Genomic DNA, 23577 nt, shown 5'->3' with positions numbered 1-23577 from the left:
TTCGTCTGGATGCCTTTCCTCAAAGCCATATCCCACAGGCTTCCGGCCGACCAGGCCCTGGAGCCAGGGCCCGGACTGTGCCCCCACAGGAGACCGTGCCCCGGAAGCTCAGCTCCATCTCCTTAACACTCCGGCAGAACAGCCAGGCATGGCCCCTGAGTCCCCTACCTTCTCACTGGGAAGAGCTGCCCACCCCGGGCAAGGAGGCTGCCACCCATGGAGGAGGGAGGCTGCTCAGCCCAGGCTCACGATCTCTGACCCAAGTGCCTGGGGGCAGAGTCCACTCTGAGGGCCCAGGGAACCCAGGTCTGGCCAAACCCAGCAGGATGCCCATAGTGGAGAAGCCTCTGGTGAGTTCCTACCTGGCCCTACCATTTCAATCCCGGTTAGCCCAGAAATCACCAGGTCCTGCAGGGACAGGCTTGGTGGGTCAGAAGCATCCTGTCCCAGGGACGGCCCATGCGATTACCAGAGCATCTCCAGGAAGAGGCAAGCCGCGGGCCAGGGGTATCCCGAGACCCCGGCTGCATCTGCAAAGGGCCACCTCTACCATGGGTTCTGCGACGACCATGGATTTGGCTACCCTGGACACAACCAGGCTAGGCACAGGCAGACGTTTAGGCACAACGGTCACCTACAGACCTAACTTGACTGTCCATTCAGCTACACCAAACACATCCGGACGGGATCCAGGCATGGAGTCGCCTGCTCTGGGCACCAAGCTAGATGCAGCCGTGGACTTTGCTACAGCAGGCCCAACCGAGCCGAGCACAGTCATGGATTTGGTGACCCCAGAGCCAGACAAGCCGGGCAAAGCCATAGCTACAGCAGGTCCAGCCAAGCCAGATCCAACCACAGAAGGCACAGCCGTGGATTTGGTGGCACCAGACCCAGTCAAGCTGGGCACAGCCGGGACACATGGAGCCACGGCTCTGGCTAGAGCAAATACAGCCCAGCCGGGCAGAGCTCCAGATTCTTTGGCTTTGGACACAAGCAAGCTGGGCACCACCATGGGGGAGATCACACTGGACAGAGTCATTAACCTGACCATATCAGCCACCTACCCGCTGAGGCCAAGCAGAAACACAGCCCCATCGTGGGTCCATGCTACTGCAGATGCTGCCAGAGACTGGCCCGCAGAGCCTGGCACACTGGACCGAGCCAGAGAAACCAAAGGTAAATGCAAAGGGCTTGGCTGGGGATGTACGGGGGTGTTGTGGGGGGTCAGAGTGCGTTGGCTTGGAGATGAATAGGTGGGGAAAAGGAGGTAGGACTGTAAGGTCAGGGGTGAATGTGCTGAGGGAAAAGACATGGAGACCAAGGCGTGGAACACAGGGGAGGCACCCTCAGCTGGGTCCCCCGGGCTGGTCAGAGGTGAGGTTGAGGGAAGTCACCAGAAGGGAAGTTTCCAGGGGTGACTTGTGCAGGAGCCATTGCGCTGAGTCCTTCCTTTAGCGTCTTCCATGGTGGAGTAATCAGGTGATCTGGAGTAATCAGGTGATCTACAGGTGAGTCTAGCTTTCAAAGCGAACCACCTATATGGAAATACAGACTCGCACGTCAAGAAGCTGTGATTTATCCAACAGCCGTCCCTACAGTGACTCTCTAGATAGGCACAGTAACCTCACCTGAGACCTTCTAAACGATGCACATTCAGCCTTTCAGGAAGGTATCTGTTGCTGGAAAGGTGCCCCACCTGACCTGTTCTTCCTTGGTCCCCTACCCCCAGCCCTTTTGTCCTGAAAGGTAAGTTGGAGACTTGTATACATAGAAGTCCTGCATATAGTACACAGAGAACTGTAAATAGGTCAACATAAGGGCTAAAAGTTCATTCTGTCTCGGAGAAACCTGGGTTTCTTCCTTTTCCTCATCTTTCACTCTCTTTCCAACCAGTCTATTTCCAACTCTGATGATCTATCTCAACCGCACTTGGCTGGCTGTCTCCTACTCTTCCACACTCTGCCCCTGCCATGCCACAGTCCCACCCACCCTTCCCCCACCCCCACCCCACACTCCAGGGTGTGTGTGGGGGGTTCTCTGTTCCCCATGCAGCTGTCCCAGGGACTCAGGGATGTGATGGTGGCTCTTTATGTTAACAGTCACTGGTGACTCACCACCGGCTTCCCTCAAAGTCCAGCTCCTTCGCCCAGCTTCCAAGACTTTGATCTTTCCCAGTCTCCAGCTTTGTATTTCCATCTGGAATTTTCGAGTTGTCCACCAGCACCATGCACTCTCCCCTCTGGGTCTGCTCACCTCTGCTGCCCCTGACCACAGAGCACCCTTCCGCTCTTCCCTCCCCCCATCATTTGCCTTTCTGTCTTGGCCCTCAGCTTCCCCACGAACTCTTCCACAATCCCTCTCCCTGGGATGACCGCCTCACAGTACCCAGTACTCTCTGCGTACCCCAGCCCCCAGCTGTCTCCCCCACTAGGCCTAGAAGAGTCATCTTCATTCCTGTGCCCCCAGGGCCTGGCAATGAGCTGTCTTTAATGTTGACTGAATGCACGGACATTTTTCTCTGATGGGTAAATTGAGGCTCAGGAAAGTTCCTGACCACCTCAAGGTCATAGGGCTCATCATCCAGAAGCCAGGCCTGGAACCTGGGCCCCTAACTCAGGGCTCCGCAGGCGCCCGCGCCTGGGCAGAAACGCGCTGAGCCCGCGCAACATCCCCACCCGCGCGTGACCCGCGCGCGCACCGCGACTCGCCGCTGTCGCCGATCCTCCGCGCCCCCGCCCCGCCCCCGCTTGCAGGGTAAGAGGCGGGGAGCGGGACGTGGGGTGCGGACAGGGATCGAGACTGGGATGCGGGCACCTCCCCCGGCGCGGCATCCGGAGCGGCAGACACAGCGCCCCCGCGCGCCTCCCGGGCCGCCTGCAGCCGGGACCCGGTACCCGCTCCCGCGTGCGGGCGGGCGGAGAGCGGGTGCGGGCGCGGGCGCCGTGGGAGGGGGAGGGGCTCTCGGCGGGGCCGGCAGGCGCGCGGGTCACGTGGTGAGGGTGGCAGCGGCAGCGGCGGCGGCAGCGGCAGCGGCATCGGTACGCGCGGGCAGGGGCAGCGGCGCCAAGCGAGCCGAAGCGAGGTCCCCGGCGGGCGCGGCGGCGCGGGGCGCAGGGGCGGCGCGGCCGGGCCGCGGGCCGGGCGGGTGGGCGGAGAGCGCGGAGGGGCGAGGCCCGGCTGCAGGGGCCGCTCTGCCCAGGGGGAGCCCGCGCCCCGCTCAGCCTTGCAGCCCCGCGCCCTGAGCATCTCCCCGGAGGAACGGAGACAAAGGAGGATTCATGTCCAAAGGTAGGGCGGCTGGCCGGGCCACCGGCGCCCGCTGGGAGGAGGCTGCGGCCCCGAAAACCCCGGCTGGAGGTGCTGCCAGAGGGAGGGTTGCTGCGCGGAGGAGCCCACGCGCGGTGACATATGCACGGACACACGCACACACCCCAGGGGATACACGCCCGGAGAAACGCACACATGGGATCGCGGGGAGTTCTAGAGGCCCACGGAGGTACGAGCAGGGACCCAGATGCGCACAGAAAACCCCACGCTAGGGCACACGCATACACATGCACACCACGCACAGGTATCGGGGCCACAGACAGCCAGATAAGAGACCTGTGCGCTGACACATAGGCCCCTTCCCCCACACACACAGGCGCACACTGAGACAGGCACCAGCTGGTGGTCTCCAAGGGAACTCATTGGCCTCCAGAGAACTGGGATGGGGGAAGGGGGTGTCCCAGGGCCCTTTGCAACTGTGAATGGGAAAGGATCGAGATGTCTTAGGTGATTCGTTTTCTAGGAGCGGGGCTGGAGCTGCGGTGGTCTGGAATTGGTCTGGAATTGCCTCGCCGGTGGGGGTGGGGTCTTGGAGGCTACTAGGGCTGGGAGCAGGGCAAGATCTCCAGCCCTGGAAGGGAGGAAGAGACCCCTCCCACCCCACCCCTCGCTGAGCCGAGAAGGCAGGTGCTATTCCGGAAAGATCCCCTCCCCCTGCTGCCACCTTCCCAACAGAGGGGTGGGGTCCCTGGGCCAGACAAAGACAAAGCCATTATTTGCCCGTGTAAAAGAAAGCGCTGGGGTCCTTGCTTGGCATGGGGAGGGGGCGTGCTGTTTCTGTGGGGGCCTCAGCCAGAGCTGAGTCAGGTGGACAGTGCATCTCCCTAGAGCATTGATGGGGCAGGTGGCACCTGGCAGGGGGTGACCAGATAGATCCCCCACCTCTCCAGAAAGCCTGGGAGAGCTGGGAGCTTAGGAGGACCCCAAAGGACCATCTAGGCAGGGTGGCACTTGAGCTATATCCTACTGTGACCTTCATCCTACCCTTAGGGAACCCCTGTCCAATCCCTGTAGCAGGGAGAGAGAGGGTTGCTCTTAACAGAGTCTGCTCCCTTGACCATGGCCTACCGAGGAGCCATTTGCTGGCTGGTGGCGGGGGGTGGGGTGGGGGTCAGCTGGTCTGCAAAGGGAGCAGCCTGTGAGGGAGAAGAAAAGTGATGGTTCTAAAGTGACATTTGGCTCCCTGCGAGGCATCTGTCCATCCGTCCATCCAACCATCCATCCATTGACATCTGCCTCCTTGCCAGGCATCTGTCCGTCCGTCCATCCATCCATCCATCCATCCATCCCTCAGTCCATTGCTGAGTGCCTGTGTTATGTTAGGTTCAATGGGGCACAGAGATCAATGAGTCACGACCCCTTCCCTGAAGAAGGATGGGCCTGTGTTCAATGCCAGGTAATTTGTATCCATGCTTTGTATAACTTTCACAACAACCTGGCAACGTAGGTAATGTGCCCATTTTCCTGAGGAGAAAACTGAGGTTCACAGAGGTCATCCAGCTGGGAGTTAAGCCTGGGCCAGATGCCCATCTGGGGTTGGCATGGTAGGACCAGGGCTGCTTTCTGGGCTAGGGATGGAGCTACGGAATTCCTCTCCAGAGCAGCATCATCCTGTGCCCTGGGAATGGTGTGCTTCTCAGGCACCCTCACCACACAGTGGACCCTTGGGGGCGAGGACCTTGTCTGGGGTCCAAAAGTATCTTCGGCATGAAGTCTAGGGTTGGCTGGAGTAGGTTTCCATTTGGCAGCACATGGAATGTCCTGGAAGTGGGGTGCCCGGTGGCTCCATTGTTAAAGCGTCTGTCTTTGGCTCAGGTCATGATTCCAGGGTCCTGGGATTGAGTCCCACATCAGGCTCCCTGCTTAGTGGGAAGCCTGCTTCTCCCTCTCCCACTCCCCATGCTTGTGTTCCCTCTCTCTCTGTGTCTCTCTCTGTCAAATAAATAAATAAAAAAATATATATTTTTTAAAGATTTTATTTATTTATTTGACAGAGAGAGATCACAAGTAGGCAGAGAGGCAGGCAGAGAGAGAGAGAGGAGGAACCAGGCTCCCCGCCGAGCAGGGAGCCCGATGCGGGACTCGATCCCAGGACCCTGAGATCATGACCTGAGCCGAAGGCAGCGGCTTAACCCACTGAGCCACCCAGGCGCCCCAATAAATAAAAATCTTAAAAGAAAAATGTCATGGAAGGGATGGAGTGAAGGAATGAACCTGATGGGTACAGGGTACGGGGGGCCAAGGAAGCACAGAAGAGGGCCATGCGTTCAGGTAGGAAAGCAGAGGCTTTTCTAGAGGTAGGCCTTGAGCCCAGTGGTGAAGAAGGAGTAGGTGTCAGCCAGGGGCTGGAGTGCCCAAGGGCCGTCCAGCAGAGGTTGTGGCATAGTGACCCACCACGTGTTTGCCGTGCGCGTGGCTGACGCGTGGTTGTGGGTAGCATGTGGCTGGCATGTAATCGGCCCAGGGTTGGGAGAGGGTGACTTGCCAGCAGACAGGCCCCACGGTGTGTGCACGGGTGCGAGGAGGTGCTTGCTGGTTCTAAAAGTTGCCTGGGAATCTGGGGGGCGGCCCCCTTCTGGCAACCAGTGTCCGTCTTTTGGGAAGGCTCTTTTAGGATGCTGCCATTGACGGGCTTGAGCTGAGCCAGCCATAGGGAGGGCACCCCCTTTTCAAGGATACTAACAAAATCTCCCGAAAATAAATACAAGGCTCACTTTCCAAGTCTGTAAAATAGTATGGGACACCCCCCTGCCCTCCGATGGATCTGTCTCACACCATGGCTTGTGAGAACTAGTGGGGCTTGGCTGTAGAGGCATGGGGGGAAGTGGCCTGGGCCAGCCGTGGCGGCAGCTGGGCAGGGAAAACGGGGCGCGGCCCCCCGGTGCAGGTGTGCTGAGTGAGGCCCGGGAGCCACGTGCAGAGAGTGGAGGAGCAGGCCAGGCTGTGAGAGTCAGCTGCCCCAGGGCTGAGCCAATCTTGCGGCCGCCTGGAGCCGTCTGGCTGGCAACAGCTTCCTGGGAAGCAGGAGGGAGCCACGCCAGGCCCTGGGGAGGTCCCGAGGCTTTGTCAGATTTGGCTGTGCCTGGGAGTGACAAGGAAAGAACAGCTTCCCATTGGGAGAGAGAGAGTCTTGCCAGGACTGGTGGCCGGACCAGGTGGTGGGGGTACAAGAACAGACTCCTGGCTGAGTTTGGGGGTGGGGGAGGGAGGCCCTCCTGTCCCCTCCCCCTCTTGCCCATCTGCTGCTCCATCAGCTCTCCCTGGGAGCCTGAGACTCTGCAGGAACCCCAGGATTCCAGAATGGCAGCGCTGGAAGGGGTCCTGGAGAGAGCGCAGAGTCCGATAACTATGTTGTGTAATTAGCATCGCTTGCCCACGCCCCACCTCATTTGCCCTCTGGACAAGCTGGTGAACTTGAAAGGGGCACAGGGGGCAAGAGGATCTTGAAGTGTGGGGGTGTATGCCGCTGCTTCTGGGCATCGTAGCTCATGTGATGCTCACTGCAGCCTTAATCATGATCCTAGCTTATAGATGAGGACCCAGGCTCGGGGGCGGGGCGGGGAGTGGTGATTTGCCCAACTCCACACATCTGGCAAGTAGCAAGGCCAGGCTCGGTCCATGTCACCACATATACCCATTTTATGGATCGGAAAATGGAGGTGTTCTATACTGAAGCCTGCCCTGGGGGACATTGGCCCCATGAGGAAATGCACAGATTTCCCTTGTGCGCGAACATGCCTGTGACCTGCCAGACCCAGAGGGATGTTGGCCTTTCCCTTCTAGGGAATGGCTCTGTCCTTAGCCTCCCCTTTCTTTTGCCACCCACCATCCCAAGAACACACTGTGTCATCTTAGGCAAGTGGCTGCCGCAGGCTGGCTGTGTCTCATCCTCTCCCCGCTGGTCAAAAGGAGAGACTAATTCTTTCCACAGATTTAAAACTATGACTAGGATGGTGTCGGGCTTCTCAAGGCATAGGCACCCCGACTTTGCAGTGGTGCTTATGGAACAGAGGGGACACTGAGGCTGGGGGCAAGAGTGATGCTCCTGCAGTGTGAGTGGGGAGCCCTGTTTGCTTCTATAAGACAAAGCAACTGAGGTCAGTGACAGTCAATAGAAGTTAGGTCCAGTATCCTAAAAGGTCTTAGCCCTTTATTTGAGGAGGCAGAACTCAGGTCAGAATAACCCCAGACATATCTTAGATCGGTGGTTCTCCACTAGGGTTATGCTGTCCCCAGGGGACACTTGGCACTGTGTACAAATACTTTTGGTTGTCACAACTGCATCTAATAGAGGTCAGGGGGGCCACTGCACATCCTACAGTGCATGGAACCGCCCCCTCCCCCAGTAATTATCCAGACCCAAATGTCTATAGGGCCAAGGTAAAGTCCCTGGATTAGATGCATAGATGCACTTTGGGGCAGCGAGTACACACCAGAAAGTGCCCCAGCAGCTGGAGAGGCTGGGCACTGATCCTGATCTGGCATTTGATTTGCTCTATGTCTTGGAGAAGTCCTTCTCCCCCGCCCTCCAGGCCTCAGTCTCTCCATCTGTGACATGAGGGACCCATGCTGGATGGCACCTGAGGTCCCTTCCAGTCCCAACTCTGTATGAATCTGTATCAAGAGACTAATACTATGGCGTCCACGTGACTTCTGTTTTCCCCCAGCCCACCTCTCCCCCTTTGGCTTTGCAGGGCTCCCAGAGACCAGGACGGACGCAGCCATGTCAGAGCTGGTGCCTGAGCCCAGGCCTAAGCCGGCAGTGCCCATGAAACCTGTCAGCATCAACTCCAACCTGCTCGGCTACATTGGCATTGACACCATCATTGAGCAGATGCGCAAGAAAACCATGAAGACTGGTTTCGACTTCAACATCATGGTGGTCGGTATGCAAGGCTGTGGGGTCACTGGAGCCCATGCTGGTGGGCAGCACCGAGGATCCTGTCTCCATCCCTAGGCTGGACCTTGGCCCTGGCTTTCCTAGGATAAGCTCTTTCCAGGAGGAGAGATTTCACTATGTTGATCACAAAAGCCTGACTCTCTTCTCCCCAGAAGACTGGCTAATCCAGGGGTGGGAACTGTGGATAGATGGTCCGCCTGGCCCCAATACCAGTAGGGTGGACACAGGCAGCCTCTTAGCCCTACTCAGCCAGTTTTTAGGTGTGTGGCACAGGGAAATCATCAGTGTCTTTTCCACGGGTATCAGATGGAGGGTGGTCTTCTTTCTGATCTTCTGTAGTGCTTGAAACCTTAAAGAGCATTTGCAGGACATTGATTGGTCACTAAGTGGTGTCACCAGGTCACAGCATTTAAGAGCAGGAAGGGACCTTTGCCTGATATTAGTGAGATATTCACTCAATTGCTGAAACAGGGACCTGGACATCTTTCGTTCTCCCTTATTTCATTCCATCAGCCATCAGGACCTGCCAGTTTTCCCTTGTAAATCTCTCTGAAGTCTGCCCACGTCTTTCTTTCTCCACTGTGACCCCTCCGAGCTAAGCTAGGCCTCCCACCTAGATTGCCACAGCTCCCTGACTCAGTGCTGCCCAAAGAGAAGGAGGTGGTTGGAGTTTAAATCATCTAGAAAGTCTTGCTGTTAAGAAAAAAAAAATCAGGTGAACTAAATAGTTTGTTCAGTATTATGGTCAGTATATTTTCTGGTGCAAATTTCTTACCTCAAGAACAAGTAGCAAATGGTTCAGGGACCATGGCCCCGGGCCACACTCTGGCATTGATCCTCCTGCTCCTCTGCCTTCTTTCTGTTTCAAACCATTGTTCACCAGTGACTGAATAATTTTCCCAACCTGCAGAACTCATCAGGTCCCCCATCCTGCTTAAACCCCTTCAATAGATTTAAGGGCTTAAACTCCTAGCCTGGCCTGGTGCTCTCTCTCCATTCACTTCTTACCACTAACCATGTAGCATTCTACTCTTCATTGGTAAGTTCTGGACTCGGAGTGTTCTTTCCAGCCTCTGAACCTTTGACTGTTCCCTCTGTCTAGAACCCCACTCCAGCTTCTCAGGGGTCTTTCAAAGTTTCTCTGCAGGTTTCGACTTAGTTGTTGCTTCTTCCAAGAAGCCCTCCTTTATTATTCCAGAGAGACTGGATTACATTCCCTTCAGTTTGCTGCCGTAATACCTTGTGGTTCCCTCTTTCATGATGATTATGGCGACATATCATAATTACCCGCTTGTGTTTTGGTCTTCCTCACACTAAATGACTTTTTTTTTAATTTTTTAAGATTTTTATGTATTTATTTGACAGACAGTGATCACAAGTAGGCAGACAGGCAGGCAGAGATAGAGTGGGAAGCAGGCTCCCCGCTGAGCAGAGAGCCCGATGTGGGGCTCGATCCCAGGACCCCAAGATCACGACCTGAGCCGAAGGCGGAGGCTTTAACCCACTGAGCCACCCAGGCGCCCCCTAAACGGCTTCTTGAGGGTAAAGATGTTGTCTTGTTTGCCTGCCTCCAATTCCAGCACAGCACTTAGCACTCAAGAGTACTTACTGAGCAAATAACCTCAGAAATTATCCAGACTGGGAACAGCAAGGAGAAGCTGTGCAGGCTTCTTCTCTCCCCAGCAGCGCCACAGGGAGAGACATTGCTGGTCAGTCCCAGCTCACATTCAGGACTGAGCCCACAAGTAGCCTTTTTAACATATTGGCCTGGGTGGCTACTATTGATTGATCAGTTGGAATGAGACATGTCCCTTATCTGCTATCCCTGGTCTCATCCAGTTCCCTCCCTTGCCATCACTTGTCAGTAAGGAAACTAGAAGAGTGAACACGGCTAATCCCGGGTGTTCAGGGAAACAGCAGTGTTGGGTCTGGAGCTTTTGGGTCTCACCAGCACTTCTGACTTTACTGTGTATGTCATTCATCTGGGAGAGTCCTGTCAAAGGGAAGATTCTGAATGAAAGGGCCTGGGCGGAGCCTGGGATCCTGCATTTCCTGCAAGGGTGCAGGTGACGCTGGTGCCACTGAGCAGATGTAGGGCTTGTGTGATCCTCGTGCATCGCTTCTCGGCCTTTTGGCTAAGATCAAGTGTAGCATCTGATCCTCATGCACGTACAAGTTTGAGAAGCGTGGCTTGGACCAGTGGTTTTCAAGCGCCTTTTAGTTGCAGAACTCCTCCTTGGAAGGAAATCTTCTCTGGATTCTGCAGACTTGTGTAAAACAGGTCAAAATGGGGTGCCCAGGTGGCTCAGTCAGTAGAGCATGTGACTCTTGATCTTTGGGTCCTAAGTTCAAACTCCCAAGTTCAGAGTGGAACATATTAAAAAAAAAAAAATACAAAAAAAGAAAAAGACGGGTCCAAAGGGAGCGCTCACGAGGAAAGTGGAGGAGAGGGACCGGCCCTGGCTGGTCAGCTGCCCCCTCCTCTCTCAGTGCCCTCTTGGGCATTTTTCTGGCATAAGGTACTAACAGCAGCACTAGAACGAAGAGTGGACACAGAACCAGGAGGTTCCTTGGGTTCAAGGCTCTGGTCTTGCCTTTCTTAGTTATGTGACCTTGCACACATTTTATGTCAGGTGGGGGGTCAATCTCTCTGGGACCACTTGAGCTGGGGATAAGGAAAGTTCTGCTAGGGGATTCCCAGGGCTGTGGGATTCAAAGGCAGATTTGGCTAACAGATGTGAAAGTCTCGGATTCACTGAGGCAGCCTAGGAGGACAAAGTAGTTCTGTCATTCCGTTTAGTATTTGTAAAGACTAAAAGCTGAAGTCCAGCAGGCACAAAACAAGAAATCGCTGCACTAGACAAAGGCAGAAGTTGTTTCCCCTCCCCACGGTCCTGGGGCTCCAGGAAGGAGAGAACGTGGAAATCCAACTGATGTTTCCCCAAGTCCCTCTCTGGTACCAGGGAAGCATTCCCATCTGGCTGCTCTCCCACCCAGTCCTCTGCTTCCCCCCGGGCGGTGAAGAGGGGGCAGGGCCTGGATCCAGGCTGTAGAATTCTGTAAGCTCGTAGGAGAGACGGCAGGCTCAGGAGGTAGACACGGGTCTTCCCCACCGTGTCATCCTCCTCCTGTCTCGTGGCAGGTCAGAGTGGACTGGGCAAGTCAACGCTGGTCAACACACTCTTCAAATCCCAGGTGAGCCGCAAGGCCTCCAGCTGGAACCGGGAGGAGAAGATTCCCAAGACCGTGGAGATCAAAGCTATTGGGCACGGTGAGGACCAGGCGGGGACCCCTGTGGCCCCTGTTCGGAAGGCTCTCTGCTAGGGAGGGAGAGATGGGCCTACTGGGAAATGAGACAAATGGAAAGCAATCTCAACACAGAAGAGAATGGAGGCCTAAGATCTGTAGAACCAACTCCTTGGTCTAGAAAAGATGGCGGGGGGGATTAGAAATGGAGCTGGAGCTGAATGGTAAAGCATGGGTGGGATTCAAGCAGCAAGAAGCAGGGAAGGCATGGTAGGTGCAGGGAACAGCATGAACAGAGCTGCCGAAGTGGAAAGACCCTGAGATTGACTTTTCCCGTAATTGGTCCTGAAGAAGGAAGGAGCCTGGGTCTCCCTGGATGGTAGCCAGCAGCATAGCCAGCATCAGCCCGACGATTGACATCCCTGGTGCCTTTTCTGTTCACCCTCTAGTGATAGAGGAAGGCGGGGTCAAAATGAAGCTGACCGTCATTGACACTCCGGGCTTCGGAGACCAGATCAACAATGAAAACTGGTATATGTCTGCCTGCCTGTGAGATTTCTGCCCTGAAGACGCTGACCACGGTGCAGATTCCTTCATATTGAGAACCATCTGTGCCCTCCATGCTGAGGGGCTAAGTGGGAAGGCGAGCTAACGGATGGGAGACGGGAGCTTTGTGAAGAGCCCCAGGAAAGGGCCAAAGCAGAGGGAATTTTGGCTGTGGGATTGCCTGGAGGTGGCGGCAGGGCAGGGCAGACCCAAGGGGACCTGTGGCAAACATCTAGGCTGACCTGAAGTCTGTGGCAGAGCTTGGCCTGTAGGCAGTGTCATAACCCTGCATGACTAGAGGACACATGGGAATTTCCAGGAGGAGAACACCTCCGGGAATTCACAGAGCAAAGCAGCCATCAGCATCCCGCTAAGGACGCAGATGGGAGATTTGCTCCCAGATAGGGACAGAGACCGACCATGGTTCCTCTGTGAGGATGCTGGGGTCTGCCGCACACAAGGCAGGATTGCCAAACAACACAACTTGGAACAATCTTAGAAAAGCGACTGGTTGTCCTTTCCCCTGGTTATAGGGATATATATGTCCCTATATGTCCTATAGGGAGGCTCCTTAAAGGAGAAAGGTAGTGATAGCATTGACAATGGTCACGATAATGTGTTGTGGCTGTGTTGAATACTTTCTATGTGCCGTTGCTGTGTTAAATAGTCCTTAATCCCTCCAGGCACGCATTGGTACTCAAAGAGGGGCTGACTTCCTTAGAGATCTCTAGCTAATAAGGAATGGAGGTGGGGAGAGCGTGTGCTACCCTCTGGGGTGAGATGGGGTTCTGCAAGTTCTTCTGGCCCAGTCAGAGGACCAGGTCCCCGTGGGAGTTCTGGCTTTGCTTAACAAGGAAAGCTATCCATAGGGCCCTGAGGGAGAGTGGCCAACAGGCCTTTCTTTCTGGGACATCCATCTGCTTTCTTCCCATCCACCCCTCCACCCCCAGCTGGGAGCCCATTGAGAAGTACATCAATGAACAGTACGAGAAGTTCCTGAAGGAGGAGGTCAACATCGCCAGGAAGAAACGGATCCCCGACACTCGCGTCCACTGCTGCCTCTACTTCATCTCCCCCACGGGACACTCGTACGTACCAGTCCCTCCCCCCATGGCTGTGGCTCACTCTGGTTCGTGTCAGCTGTGCGCGCTCTGTCATGGAGAATCAATACCCCCAGATGGGCCCTGCTGCCATCAGGGCCCTATGATCGCCTGGACTTTCCCCCAGAGAGTGTGACTTTCCTACCAGGAGAGTAAAGCTGACCGAGCCCAGCCCCCTTGTTGCCCACTGGTGTTCTAGCACAACTGTGCCAGTGGGGGTGGTGGTCTGCATGTGAGCCCAGAGGGCTCCTCGTCTATACAGGAGATCTGCTTTGCACAAGGCTGGGGTGGGGGGAGGAGTGGGCAGCAAGAAGAATGAAATGGGGAGGGGCAGGGCGACTAGATCAGGTGGGCGTTTTGGGGGGGCATGGGGTCCAGCTGTAGGCACTTGGTGAGTGGGCCTCCCAGCATGTCTAGAGATGAAGGCTGGTGATGAGCAGGTGTGCAGGGAAGCCCAGTTGTGAGTGGCAGATGGGCCGAGTGCTGGTGAGCGCCAGCGTGGGATGGAGAGATCCCTGTGGGCAAGCAGGTGAGCTTCCATAACTTACTACTACGCCTAACTGCTGGGCCAGGGTTCAGTTCTTGAGCGAACGACGTGAGCCAGGTGGTGTCCCAATTTTGGAAGAACCTGGGTACTCAGCAGGTGTTTAATGGTGGGGTCTAGGAACTCAATAAAAAGATTAGCTTTATTGCTCCCTAGAATGTGGACTCATGGTAGAGTAAGCCCGCAGATAGCCTGACTTAGTAAGTCACCAGACTGGGAACTAGAGCCGGACCAGGAGGGCCCCAGAGCCCAGGGTGAGGGCCAAAGCCCCCAGCTGGGCCCTGCAGGACTAAGCGTGGGCTGGGAGAAGGCCCATCAGAGGGGCTGTCCTGGGTGCCTGGCTGGCTCAGTCCGTGGGGCAGGCGACTCTCAATCGGGGGGTTGTGAGTTCAAGCCCCGTGTTGGGCATGGGGATTACTTAAAAAAAAAGTGCTGTCCTATATAGATAATAAGATATATCAGTAACCATGACACAAGGGCTTAAAGGGACATAAAGGCAGAGATGACAGTCCACGGCTATTCCCAAGAGAAAAAGATCCCCACGGCAGGAATGCTGTCCTGAAGGAGCTGTTCGAGCAGGGCTGCGGGAGGGGCGGGATTTGAAGCGAAGGGGAGACCCTGTGGTCTCTGCCCTGTGGGGGCAGATGGTTGCAGGCTGTTCCGCAGGCAGTGGGACTCTGGGAGCGTGTCATGGAGGAGAAGGAGCAGCCCCTTGGCCTCAGCCAGGTTCCCTGCCCAGTCCCTTCTGTCCCAAGGGTGGCCCTTGCGTGGTGGCCATGGTGGAGCAGGGGAGGGCAAGGTGGCTCTGACACCCCGCCTTCTCTGGGCCCCAGCTTGCGACCCCTCGATCTGGAGTTCATGAAGCACCTCAGCAAAGTTGTGAACATCATTCCGGTCATTGCTAAGGCTGACACCATGACCCTGGAGGAGAAGTCTGAATTCAAGCAAAGGGTGAGAAGGCCCCTCCTCCTTTTCCTGTCCCCACCCTTCCTTCCCTTCCTCTGCTCCAAGCCGGGTCCTATCCTTGGTCATTATAGCCCCCCTTCCCACTCAGCTCCCACTGAACCATTCAAGAGGCTGGGCTGGCTGTGTCAAAGGACTAATGTCAAAGACATATTAATAGCCTCAAGCTGCCCCCTTCCCACCCTCCAAACTTTCTGGAGAAGACCGTTGAACACATAAATCACCATGCAACTGGAAAGCACTCCTTGATGTTAGTTAGCATGCTTGAGGGGCTAGAATAATTAATCACCTGTCCGCTAGTCTTTATTAGTGTCTTCTATAAGCTCGTCCCCATGCTGGATGCACAGGGACAGAAGTGGGGTCTTCAAAAAGACATTTGCTGCCTTTGAGAAACTTGTAATCAGGTAGAGCACTGGGGAGTTGCTAGACAGCTTCCTGGAGGAGGTGAGACTTAAGCCAAGCTTAGAGAAAGGACAGACCAGACAGGCTTAGGGTTGAGCCTTAACTCTCTTCCCTGCAAACAGCAATGTGACATACGGCAGCATGAGCACTGCCCTTGGGGAATCCCTACTCGGCAGTGCTGCTTGTCTAAACCCTAAGCTTCTGGACCCTGAGATGAGCAAGCCATACCCCCCAGATTCTTCCTTGTCTCAGCCTGGGCTGTAGCAGCTGGATGACTGGGGCTGCCATTTAAGATCTTCCTGCTGCTCAGGGCCTTGGAGTTCAGAGATGACTGGATTAGCAAAGGCTGCACTCATCCCTCTGACTTCAGTGCTCACGCGCACACGCGCGCACACACACACACGTGCACACGCATCACCGCCCCCCCCCCGGCCCCGCCAGTTATCCCTACACTTGGCTACCTTGCTTCTCTTCCTTGCCTCTAGGTCCGAAAGGAGCTTGAAGTGAATGGCATTGAGTTTTACCCCCAGAAGGAATTTGATGAGGATTTGGAGGACAAGACAGAGAATGACAAAATCCGGGTGGGTGCCCAGGGCTCTGTTCGGCACACAAATGTCCCCCTTGGTACCAGTGGGATGTGGATTGTGTCCCCCTTCTGTCTTGCCACCTGCTTTTCCCCTTTTGAACCCTCTGCCCCACCTTGCCTGACCCAGATAAGAAGCGATATGGGAGAGGATGAGGGAAAGGGCCCTGGCCAGGACTGTGAACCCTGAACCCAGAGAGCCAAGGTTTGCATCCATCCCCGGGCTACCCCAAAAGCCTCTTCTCCTCCCACAGGGCCTGGAAAAACAGGGTGTGGTTGATGGAAGAGCATGGGCAGAAAGAACATCAAGCTGGGGTCCAAGGTGTCTGTGCTCTAGTCAGAGCCCTGCCTCAGTTTCCCCTCTATAAGATGCAGAGTTCAAGCTAGGGGAGTGGTTTATAGGCATTTTTTCCCCCTAGAGGAACTCTTTTAAAAAATTAAACATTAGACAGAACTCTTGTTGAAATATAAAACATGAAAACAGAGCTGCTCTGGCTCAGGGATGTGCGCACAGAGCACTGTCTTCTCAGCTATCCCTGGGGCGTCTCCTGGGGATCTTTTCTTTTTTTTTTTTTTTTAATTTACTTCACAAGTAGGCAGAGAGAGAGAAAGGAGGAAGCAGGCTCCCTGCTGAGCAGAGAGCCCAATGTGGGGCTCGATCCCAGGATCCTGAGATCATACCCCGAGCCGAAGACAGAGGCTTTAACCCACTGAGCCACCCAGGTGCCCCTCTCCTGCGGATCTTAAGGCTTCTTGGGATTTCTGCAATCCCTCTCTCAATTCCAAACTTTGACAGTTCTGGGATTTTACATCAGAATGCTGAGTTCCAGTCCAGGCTTTTCTACACACCACTATGACCTGAGACAAGCCACTTGCTTTGGTCTGGAGTCTCCTCTTCTGGTGGGGGGGTGGGGGGGCGGGGGCGGCGGATAATCCACCAGAAGCCCCTTATCTGGTGTAGCTGAGAGAGGTAGTGGGTCAGTTAATTGAGAAAATCCACTGAAGAAAAGAAATCGCTTTTAAAAAATGGTATATGCAAATCTTTTTTTTTTTTTTTAAGATTTTTATTTATTTATTTATTTGACAGAGATCACAAGTAGGCAGAGAGGCAGGCAGAGAGAGAGGAGGAAGCAGGCTCCCTGCCGAACAGAGAGCCCGATGCGGTGCTCAATCCCAGGACCCCAGGATCATGACCCGAGCCGAAGGCAGAGGCTTAACCCACTGAGCCACCCAGGCGCCCCGTTGTATGCAAATCTTAGATGGTTTTTTTTTTCTTTTTTTTTTTTTTTTTTAAAGATTTTATTTATTTATTTGACAGACAGAGATCACAAGTAGGCAGAGAGGCAGGCAGAGAGAGAGGAAGGGAAGCAGGCCCCCTGCTGAGCAGAGAGCCCGATGTGGGACTCGATCCCAGGACTCTGAGATCATGACCTGAGCCGAAGGCAGCGGCTTAACCCACTGAGCCACCCAGGCGCCCACAAATCTTAGATGTTTTTAAGACTTTCTCAAGTCTTTCTGAAACACTCAGCCCGATTTTCAGAGAAACCATTCTCCACGGTCACACATCCTTGGCTTAAATCATAGTTTTTCCAAGAGCAAGTGGAATGCACATCAGGCAAATGGATTTGGGAATATATACAACCCACTGGGGGGGAACAGAGGAGCCTACGGAGCTCCTAAAGTGGAGGGCGGCGGACACGGACCTCTGCCTGCAGGTTTGATGGGAGGTAGCGTAAAACATGTAACTTGGCTATCCTGTGGGTACGTATCCCTAAAGAGCTGTCGTTCCGTCCTAGCTGTTCCAAACCAAACCAAATGCATTAAAACTCCCTAAAAAACACAAAGCTTTCTCTGGTTGAAGGAAAGCCGACCTACCGAGGTTAACCCGCCAGACAGGGAGGGATGCGGCCAGGGCTGGACCCAGAACTTCAGAGTCCCTTTTAAGAGACACGCGCCTTGCCTTTGCCCATCAGGGGGATCACGGAATGAGCAGTGGAAGTGTGTAGTTCAAGGCCAGAGGCCCAGGACCCTTGGGCATCCTGGCCGTGGCGGTTGGGACGGCAGGAGGCTGACATGCATGTGTGTGCTTTGTCAGCAGGAAAGCATGCCGTTCGCTGTCGTGGGAAGCGACAAGGAGTACCAAGTGAATGGCAAGCGTGTTCTCGGCAGAAAAACTCCCTGGGGGATCATTGAAGGTAATTCAGTGCCTCTTCTTGAAGAACTGGCCGTTGCGGGTACGTTATGCTTACTTACTCAGCCTCTAGAGTTCAGGGCACTGTCCTGGCACGTCGGATACAACACGAATGCCAGCCAGACCCTGCTGTAAGGAGCTTACAGTCTAACTGGGAAGATGAGTGTCAGAGGCAGGCGGCGGTCAAGGCTCGTTTAACACCTGGCTGGGAGGCCCTGACCCATGCGTCAAAGGAGTGAAGAACATGGAGAGACTAAAAAGCACTGGAAAACCACAGAAAGGTTTTCACATGAAAGTGGACGTGATTTGACTAACCGCTGAAGGTTGTTTCGGAGGTGGTCGTTTTCGTTTTGTTGTGAATGGATGTGACCTTGAGAAGGTCAATAACGATTCCGGAAGGTTTCAAAGAATTGCTTCAGTGATCTTGTTCAAGCATGCCCACCCTCTGTGGGGAGCTGGGGAGGCGTGCCTGTCCTCGGAACGTTAGCCCCCGAGGGTCTCGAGCCTCAGACAGGGGAAGGGTCTTGCTGAAGATCACACGACTTGTTAGCGGTTGAAACTAGGATTTTAGAGCTGGAGGTCAAGGCCACAGCTGAGTTGATTTTAATTCCCAAACCAAGTTCGTCCCATTGGATCACATTGTTTCTCGTTTGCCGATGACCCTGTGTTGAGATGTTTTTTTTTTTTTGGCATTTTCTCATCTACCTTGAACTAGAATCATTTATGAGGATGTCTGTCCTGTCCATTAGACCGTGGGACTAGAGCCTTCGTGTCCTAGTCCCCTTCTCCCACAACGCATGGCAGACGGCTTGCAGAGAGTAGGTACTCAAATCTGTATTGAGTTAGAGTCACCATATAGCGTGTGACCTTTTCTAAGATGGCTCGGCTGTTACGTTTGGCACGTGTTACTCTCTTCCAGTCAGATCATAAGCTCCTCGAGGATAGGAATGGTGTCTGAGGCCTTGGGCCAGTTTTTAGAAGCCCTGTGTGACCTGAACAACAGAAGTGAGCCTGCTGGGTGTTGCTGCATTAGTGGAATGACCACCTGTTGTTCTGTTTTGTTCACAGTGGAAAACCTCAACCACTGTGAGTTTGCCTTGCTCCGAGACTTTGTCATCAGGTGAGATGCGCCCGTTCCCTCAGAGGGTGGCTTTACTTGTTGGTCAGGAGGCCATCCCTTCAGGTCTACTTCCTCTGACAGAGCGCTCTGCGCCCCGTTCCTCGTCCCATCATGAAGCAGAAGGGGCCAAAGAAGTATTTTTATTTTCTCTCTGGCCTGGGTCCCAGTCATTGGGCCTAGGCCATGGGCGTGAAGCACGGGCCTCAGGTGTGGGTCCGTCTCTTCCTCCTCCCACCCATAACCGCACCCCTCTCTCTCCTCACCCCGTGTCCTTCAGGACCCACCTCCAGGACCTCAAGGAAGTGACACACAACATCCACTACGAGACCTACAGGGCCAAGCGGCTCAATGACAATGGAGGCCTCCCTCCGGTGAGCGTGGACACAGAGGAAAGCCACGACAGTAACCCCTGACGGCCCTTTCTCTGTATCATCACACATCCTTGCTTTTCCACACACACATCTCAGTACCACCACCGACCACCTTCTTGCTTTCTACTCTGTCCCGCAGGCCTGTCTGGTGTTTGTGGAGTTTGTCTACAGTGTATGTGTGTGTGTGTGTGTGTGTGTGTGTGTGTATGAGAGAGAGAGAGAGAGAGAGAGAGAGAGAGTGTGTGTGTGTACCTGCGCAGGGGTGAGGTATTTTCACTGCCTTCCCTGGAAGGTCCCTTGTAAGTTTGGTTCCTCCATGGCTGTCCATTATCTGTCTCCTTTCCTTGTGTCCCAGAACCAAGCTGTGCGCCTCACTCAAGAGGTTTTGGGGGAGGTTTCACTTAAAAATGATGGGGAACAAGTGAGCCCGCGGGTAACTCTTTCTTATCTCTGAACCGCCCACCACGGGGATGGCAGAGACTCTCGAAGGACAGCTTTGGAGCTGGACCTGGTGGGGGAGGGGGTGGGAGGTGGGCGTCTAGGGTAAGGCTGGGCCTTCCTAGGAGTGGGAAGGTCGAAGGAGAGCAGAGTAGGTGGGAGCTGGGCTCCTGCACAAAAGCGAAGTGGGGAGGAGAGCTCCACCCTTCAGTGTGTGTCGTCTCCATTGTCTCCACTGTCGGAAACCCACCACCTGTCACCATCCGTCCTGGTTGCAGTCCGCTGCCTTCCACACGCGCTTCGCCTCACTCCCCTCTGCTCCCAGCTTCTCCCCCTTCCCGCCCTCCTCCATCCTGCCCCTCTCTGTGACTTCTTCCACTCGCTTTGGGTCTAACCCGTCTAGCTACATTCCTGTATGTAGGATATATGCCCCAAAAGGCCTTCAGGCCACCTTAAAATAAAATCACAGCCAACCACGTGACAGTGCCCACCGGGATTACGAGAGAAATCAGACCCACAGAGACGAGAGGGAAAGTTTCCACAGCGCATGGCGAACCCGTGTGGGCCCAGGCAGAGGAGGAAACACGACGAGTTACCCAGTTCCCAGTATCTGGTTCGAGAAGCACATGCGCTGGTCCAGTGAGACAACCTTTGGGCACTGAGTTCTAGGAGAATTAGGTCTAAAGATGTCTCAAGAGCAGTACACAATCTTTGCCTTTCTCTGTGGTTTGGCTTCAGAGGCAAATGTGAGACAAACACCTCACTTTTCTCCATCAGGGTTCTTCCTCCCCCAAAAGTTGGCTTCTCTACTGCTGGCTTCTCATTCATGCTTGACCCTCTCTGGGCTTCTGTTCTCTCTCACTGTGCATGTCTGTCTGTCTGTCTGTCTCTGCTTTTCCTCGCTTTCCCCCTCCTGCCTCCTGCAGACATTCCTAACGAAACTCACAATCATACAGTCAGCCTTTTCTTGCCATTCCCTTCAGCTCTGCATTAAGGCCTAGATTTCCCCCATTGGTTTTACAAACGAGTTCCTCTTCCTCCTCTAGTTTGTAAGGTGGCTGAAACTTGGGGCTGGGGAAACAGTTTAGCCTTAGGTAAGGGAAAACACCAACTAGCTGCCGTTTACAATGACCTCATACAACCTCCTGTTCCACCTCCGGGCCCAGAGCTCGGTGTTTTACTGGTCCACGACAAATCCCAGCATTTCTAGTCTCTTATCACTCAGGTGCTAGGAAAACACATAGACTTAAGATCAAGATTCAGTGGGCCAGGAGAAAGAGGTGGGTGAACCCTAAAACCAGACTCAAAACCTATGGTCTCGGTCTTTCTTGGAGGCTCTTTACCAGTGCAATACACATAGTCCCGCACCCACAAAGTCACTGCAGGGTAAGCACCTAGCAGGATAGGACAGCAGCAGGGTTAAAGCACAGAGGTTGCTACATTTCAACAGGAGAGGGACCCCTGGGGTATATGGTGGGCAGTCATGTATGCAGACGTGGGACTGGCCACCTAAGGCTGGCAGGGGAGGTCTAGTGGGGGGGGGCGGGCATTGGAGAGGCTGAGTAGAGAATGATGCTTGGCACCCCTACACCTTGATGTCAGCCTCTTCGGAGAAGCTGTGTTATGTGTCTGCTGCCAGCTGCTAGTCTCCACACCCTCAACCGTTCTCAACCCCCTCCTGCAGGGAGAAGGCCTCCTGGGCACTGTCCTTCCACCTGTGCCAGCCACCCCCTGCCCCACTGCTGAATGAAGGCCATTTCAAGCACTGCTTCTCCCTCCATTCCTCCCAGCTCTTATTGCTGCCGGGCTATGCCCTTTTTTAGAGCTGTGCTTGCCCAGCCCACCACCACCACAGCCCCCCGTCAGCTCTCAGCAGCTCGGAGGGGCCAGCTGTCTCTTTAGGACAGTTGCTTTCTCCCTGTATCCAAACCCCTCCCTGCTCCCAGTGGAATGGAGTTCTCGCCAGCCCAGCCCTCCTCCATCGTCTGTATCAGCCGGTCCCAGCCCATCTGTAGGGGGAAAGAACTCATCAAGAGCTCCTTCTGCCCTTGGACACCCATACCAGCTACTTGTCACCATCTCCAAAGGGAAATGGCATTGCTCCCTGTCCATTCATCTGCATGAGCTACTCTTGGCTTCCTTCAAGGGTCAAGAAAGCAACTTTTCTGCTTGTCAGATTTGTGGATGTCAGCCGTGTGAGCCCCAGTGTGGGACAAGGGTGTCTCCTTCATTGCTTACAGCTTATTTCTAATGATGGGTCACTATGGATGTGGGGGGAGCCAGGCCTAGGGTCATTTTAAAATAAAAACCACCACTTGTAGCTGGCCCAGAGTTCAGCTTCACACTCACCCCACCCTGTAAGGCAGCCACTTAGAGTGGTTTTCCTGGAGAGACATCTCTGGAATTGACTTCCTTACCCTCAAACTTTAAAAAAGAACCAAACACAGACATAAACCTCCAAAAACCCGTGGGATGTGAACTCTAGGAAGAAAAAACAAAAAGCACCCTTCTGTCCACTTAGCAATAAGAGGGATCTCTTCCCACCTACCCTGACTACTCCTGCTACCTGCTACCCTGACCTTCACCCTGCTAATGTGAGTAATGAATTAGCCTGGCCTCAGTTGGTCACTGTAGGCTAGTGGAAAATACCCAGTGGAGGGCAAAGCCCCCCATCAGATGCATGAATGTTTGCGAATGTTGGCTGCCACTGCCCCACATACTATGTCTTTATGGGATCCCCCTCCCCGCCCACCTCCGCCATCTCTACCTGGACACTACTTTCTCAAAGGCTGGTGACTTGTGGGCCATTCATCTACAACTAAGTCCTGATGGAGCAAGAGGCCCAAGCCTAGGGGATGCAAGAACGACCCGTTTCTTAAATGTTACCAGTCCCAGCCAACCTTTGGGTGACATTATGGTTAAATTTCCCAATTGAAAACAAGCCAACAGACACTCCAATTGGTTGTATAAATGTTGCTAGACTTTATGTGTTGTACAACTAAACATTGCTGTTTGAACAAGAACTGTCTGGCCTGTGTTTCATTTGTGCTCCTCACTCCTTGGCCGAATCAGCCATTACAGGGTGGAGGGTGAGACAGGGACCGTCTTGGTAAGAAGCAGCCACAGGAATCATAGGTGGGAAACATTTCGTGAGATCAGTTTGTCTTCAGTTGGCTTGAGGTTGGACTTCAGTCATTATTCCACGGAGTTTTGTGTTTAGAAGGAGTGATGGAGCTATAATGCTAGACCTTCAGGGACACTGTTCTGTATAGACTGTCTCCTTCAATGTAAACAAGGTTTATTTTCATTTAACGAATTCCCTAGCTTTTCCCTCCTTTCTCCAGAAGGCATAAAACCCAATTCTATGAAAGGAGTGGGCCCTTCGTGCCTGAAGACCTGCCTACTGTACAGTGAATGCTTAAAGAGTTAAGAATTTACATCTAAAGCACTAGCTGGTCTCTTGTGTTTTCAAACGTAAACTTCCTCCCTTTGAGGTTCCTAATCTCTTCTGTAGCTAACAAATAACACAACTTTGTCTCTGTCTTTCTGAATTTGAATGTGACGGCCATAAACAATTGTGTTTGGGGCCTTAATATTTTGTAGGGTGAATGCAAGGTCTGGAAGAGTAGTGGGGAGTCATTCAAGTAGAATGATGCAGACCAGGAGCAGAGTGGCAATGCCACACCAAGATGGACAGATGTGGGAAGATTTGAGTGATAGAGTAGTTCTGCCAACTTAAAAATCACAACTAAGAGAAAACAGTTCTTTTAGTTCAATTCTTTGATACAGATATGGACACTGAAGTCCAGAAAGCATAGTTCTCTTGCCCAAAGTTGCACGCTTAGT

At 54.0% G+C, this 23577-nt stretch overlaps 1 protein-coding gene and 1 pseudogene across 4 annotated transcripts; both read left to right on the top strand.

Annotated features, from left to right (window-relative positions):
* The first annotated feature begins 3129 nt into the window (after positions 1–3129).
* On the top strand, positions 3130–22754 carry SEPTIN3 (septin 3). 4 transcript variants are annotated; one of them, XM_059401893.1, is made up of 11 exons: positions 3130–3288; positions 8022–8213; positions 11370–11498; positions 11923–12004; positions 12970–13107; positions 14497–14614; positions 15514–15609; positions 17710–17806; positions 18871–18922; positions 19200–19293; positions 21416–22754. In XM_059401893.1, the coding sequence occupies exons 1-11, from the start codon at positions 3279–3281 to the stop codon at positions 21479–21481; spliced, it is 1074 nt and encodes a 357-aa protein (XP_059257876.1). In that variant the 5' UTR covers positions 3130–3278; the 3' UTR covers positions 21482–22754. The 4 variants fall into 4 exon arrangements, with proteins under 4 accessions (XP_059257876.1, XP_059257874.1, XP_059257873.1 ...); XM_059401891.1 differs by having other exon boundaries at positions 17707–17806; XM_059401890.1 differs by lacking the exon at positions 3130–3288 and adding an exon at positions 3401–3496.
* On the top strand, positions 10343–10479 carry LOC132020928 (U2 spliceosomal RNA; annotated as a pseudogene).
* Positions 22755–23577: the final 823 nt, after the last annotated feature.

The sequence above is a fragment of the Mustela nigripes genome, chromosome 6 (assembly GCF_022355385.1).
Source record: "Mustela nigripes isolate SB6536 chromosome 6, MUSNIG.SB6536, whole genome shotgun sequence".
Lineage (NCBI taxonomy): Eukaryota > Metazoa > Chordata > Mammalia > Carnivora > Mustelidae > Mustela > Mustela nigripes.
Note: the sequence above shows the minus strand (reverse complement) of the source record. Positions and strands in the feature narration are given on the sequence as shown.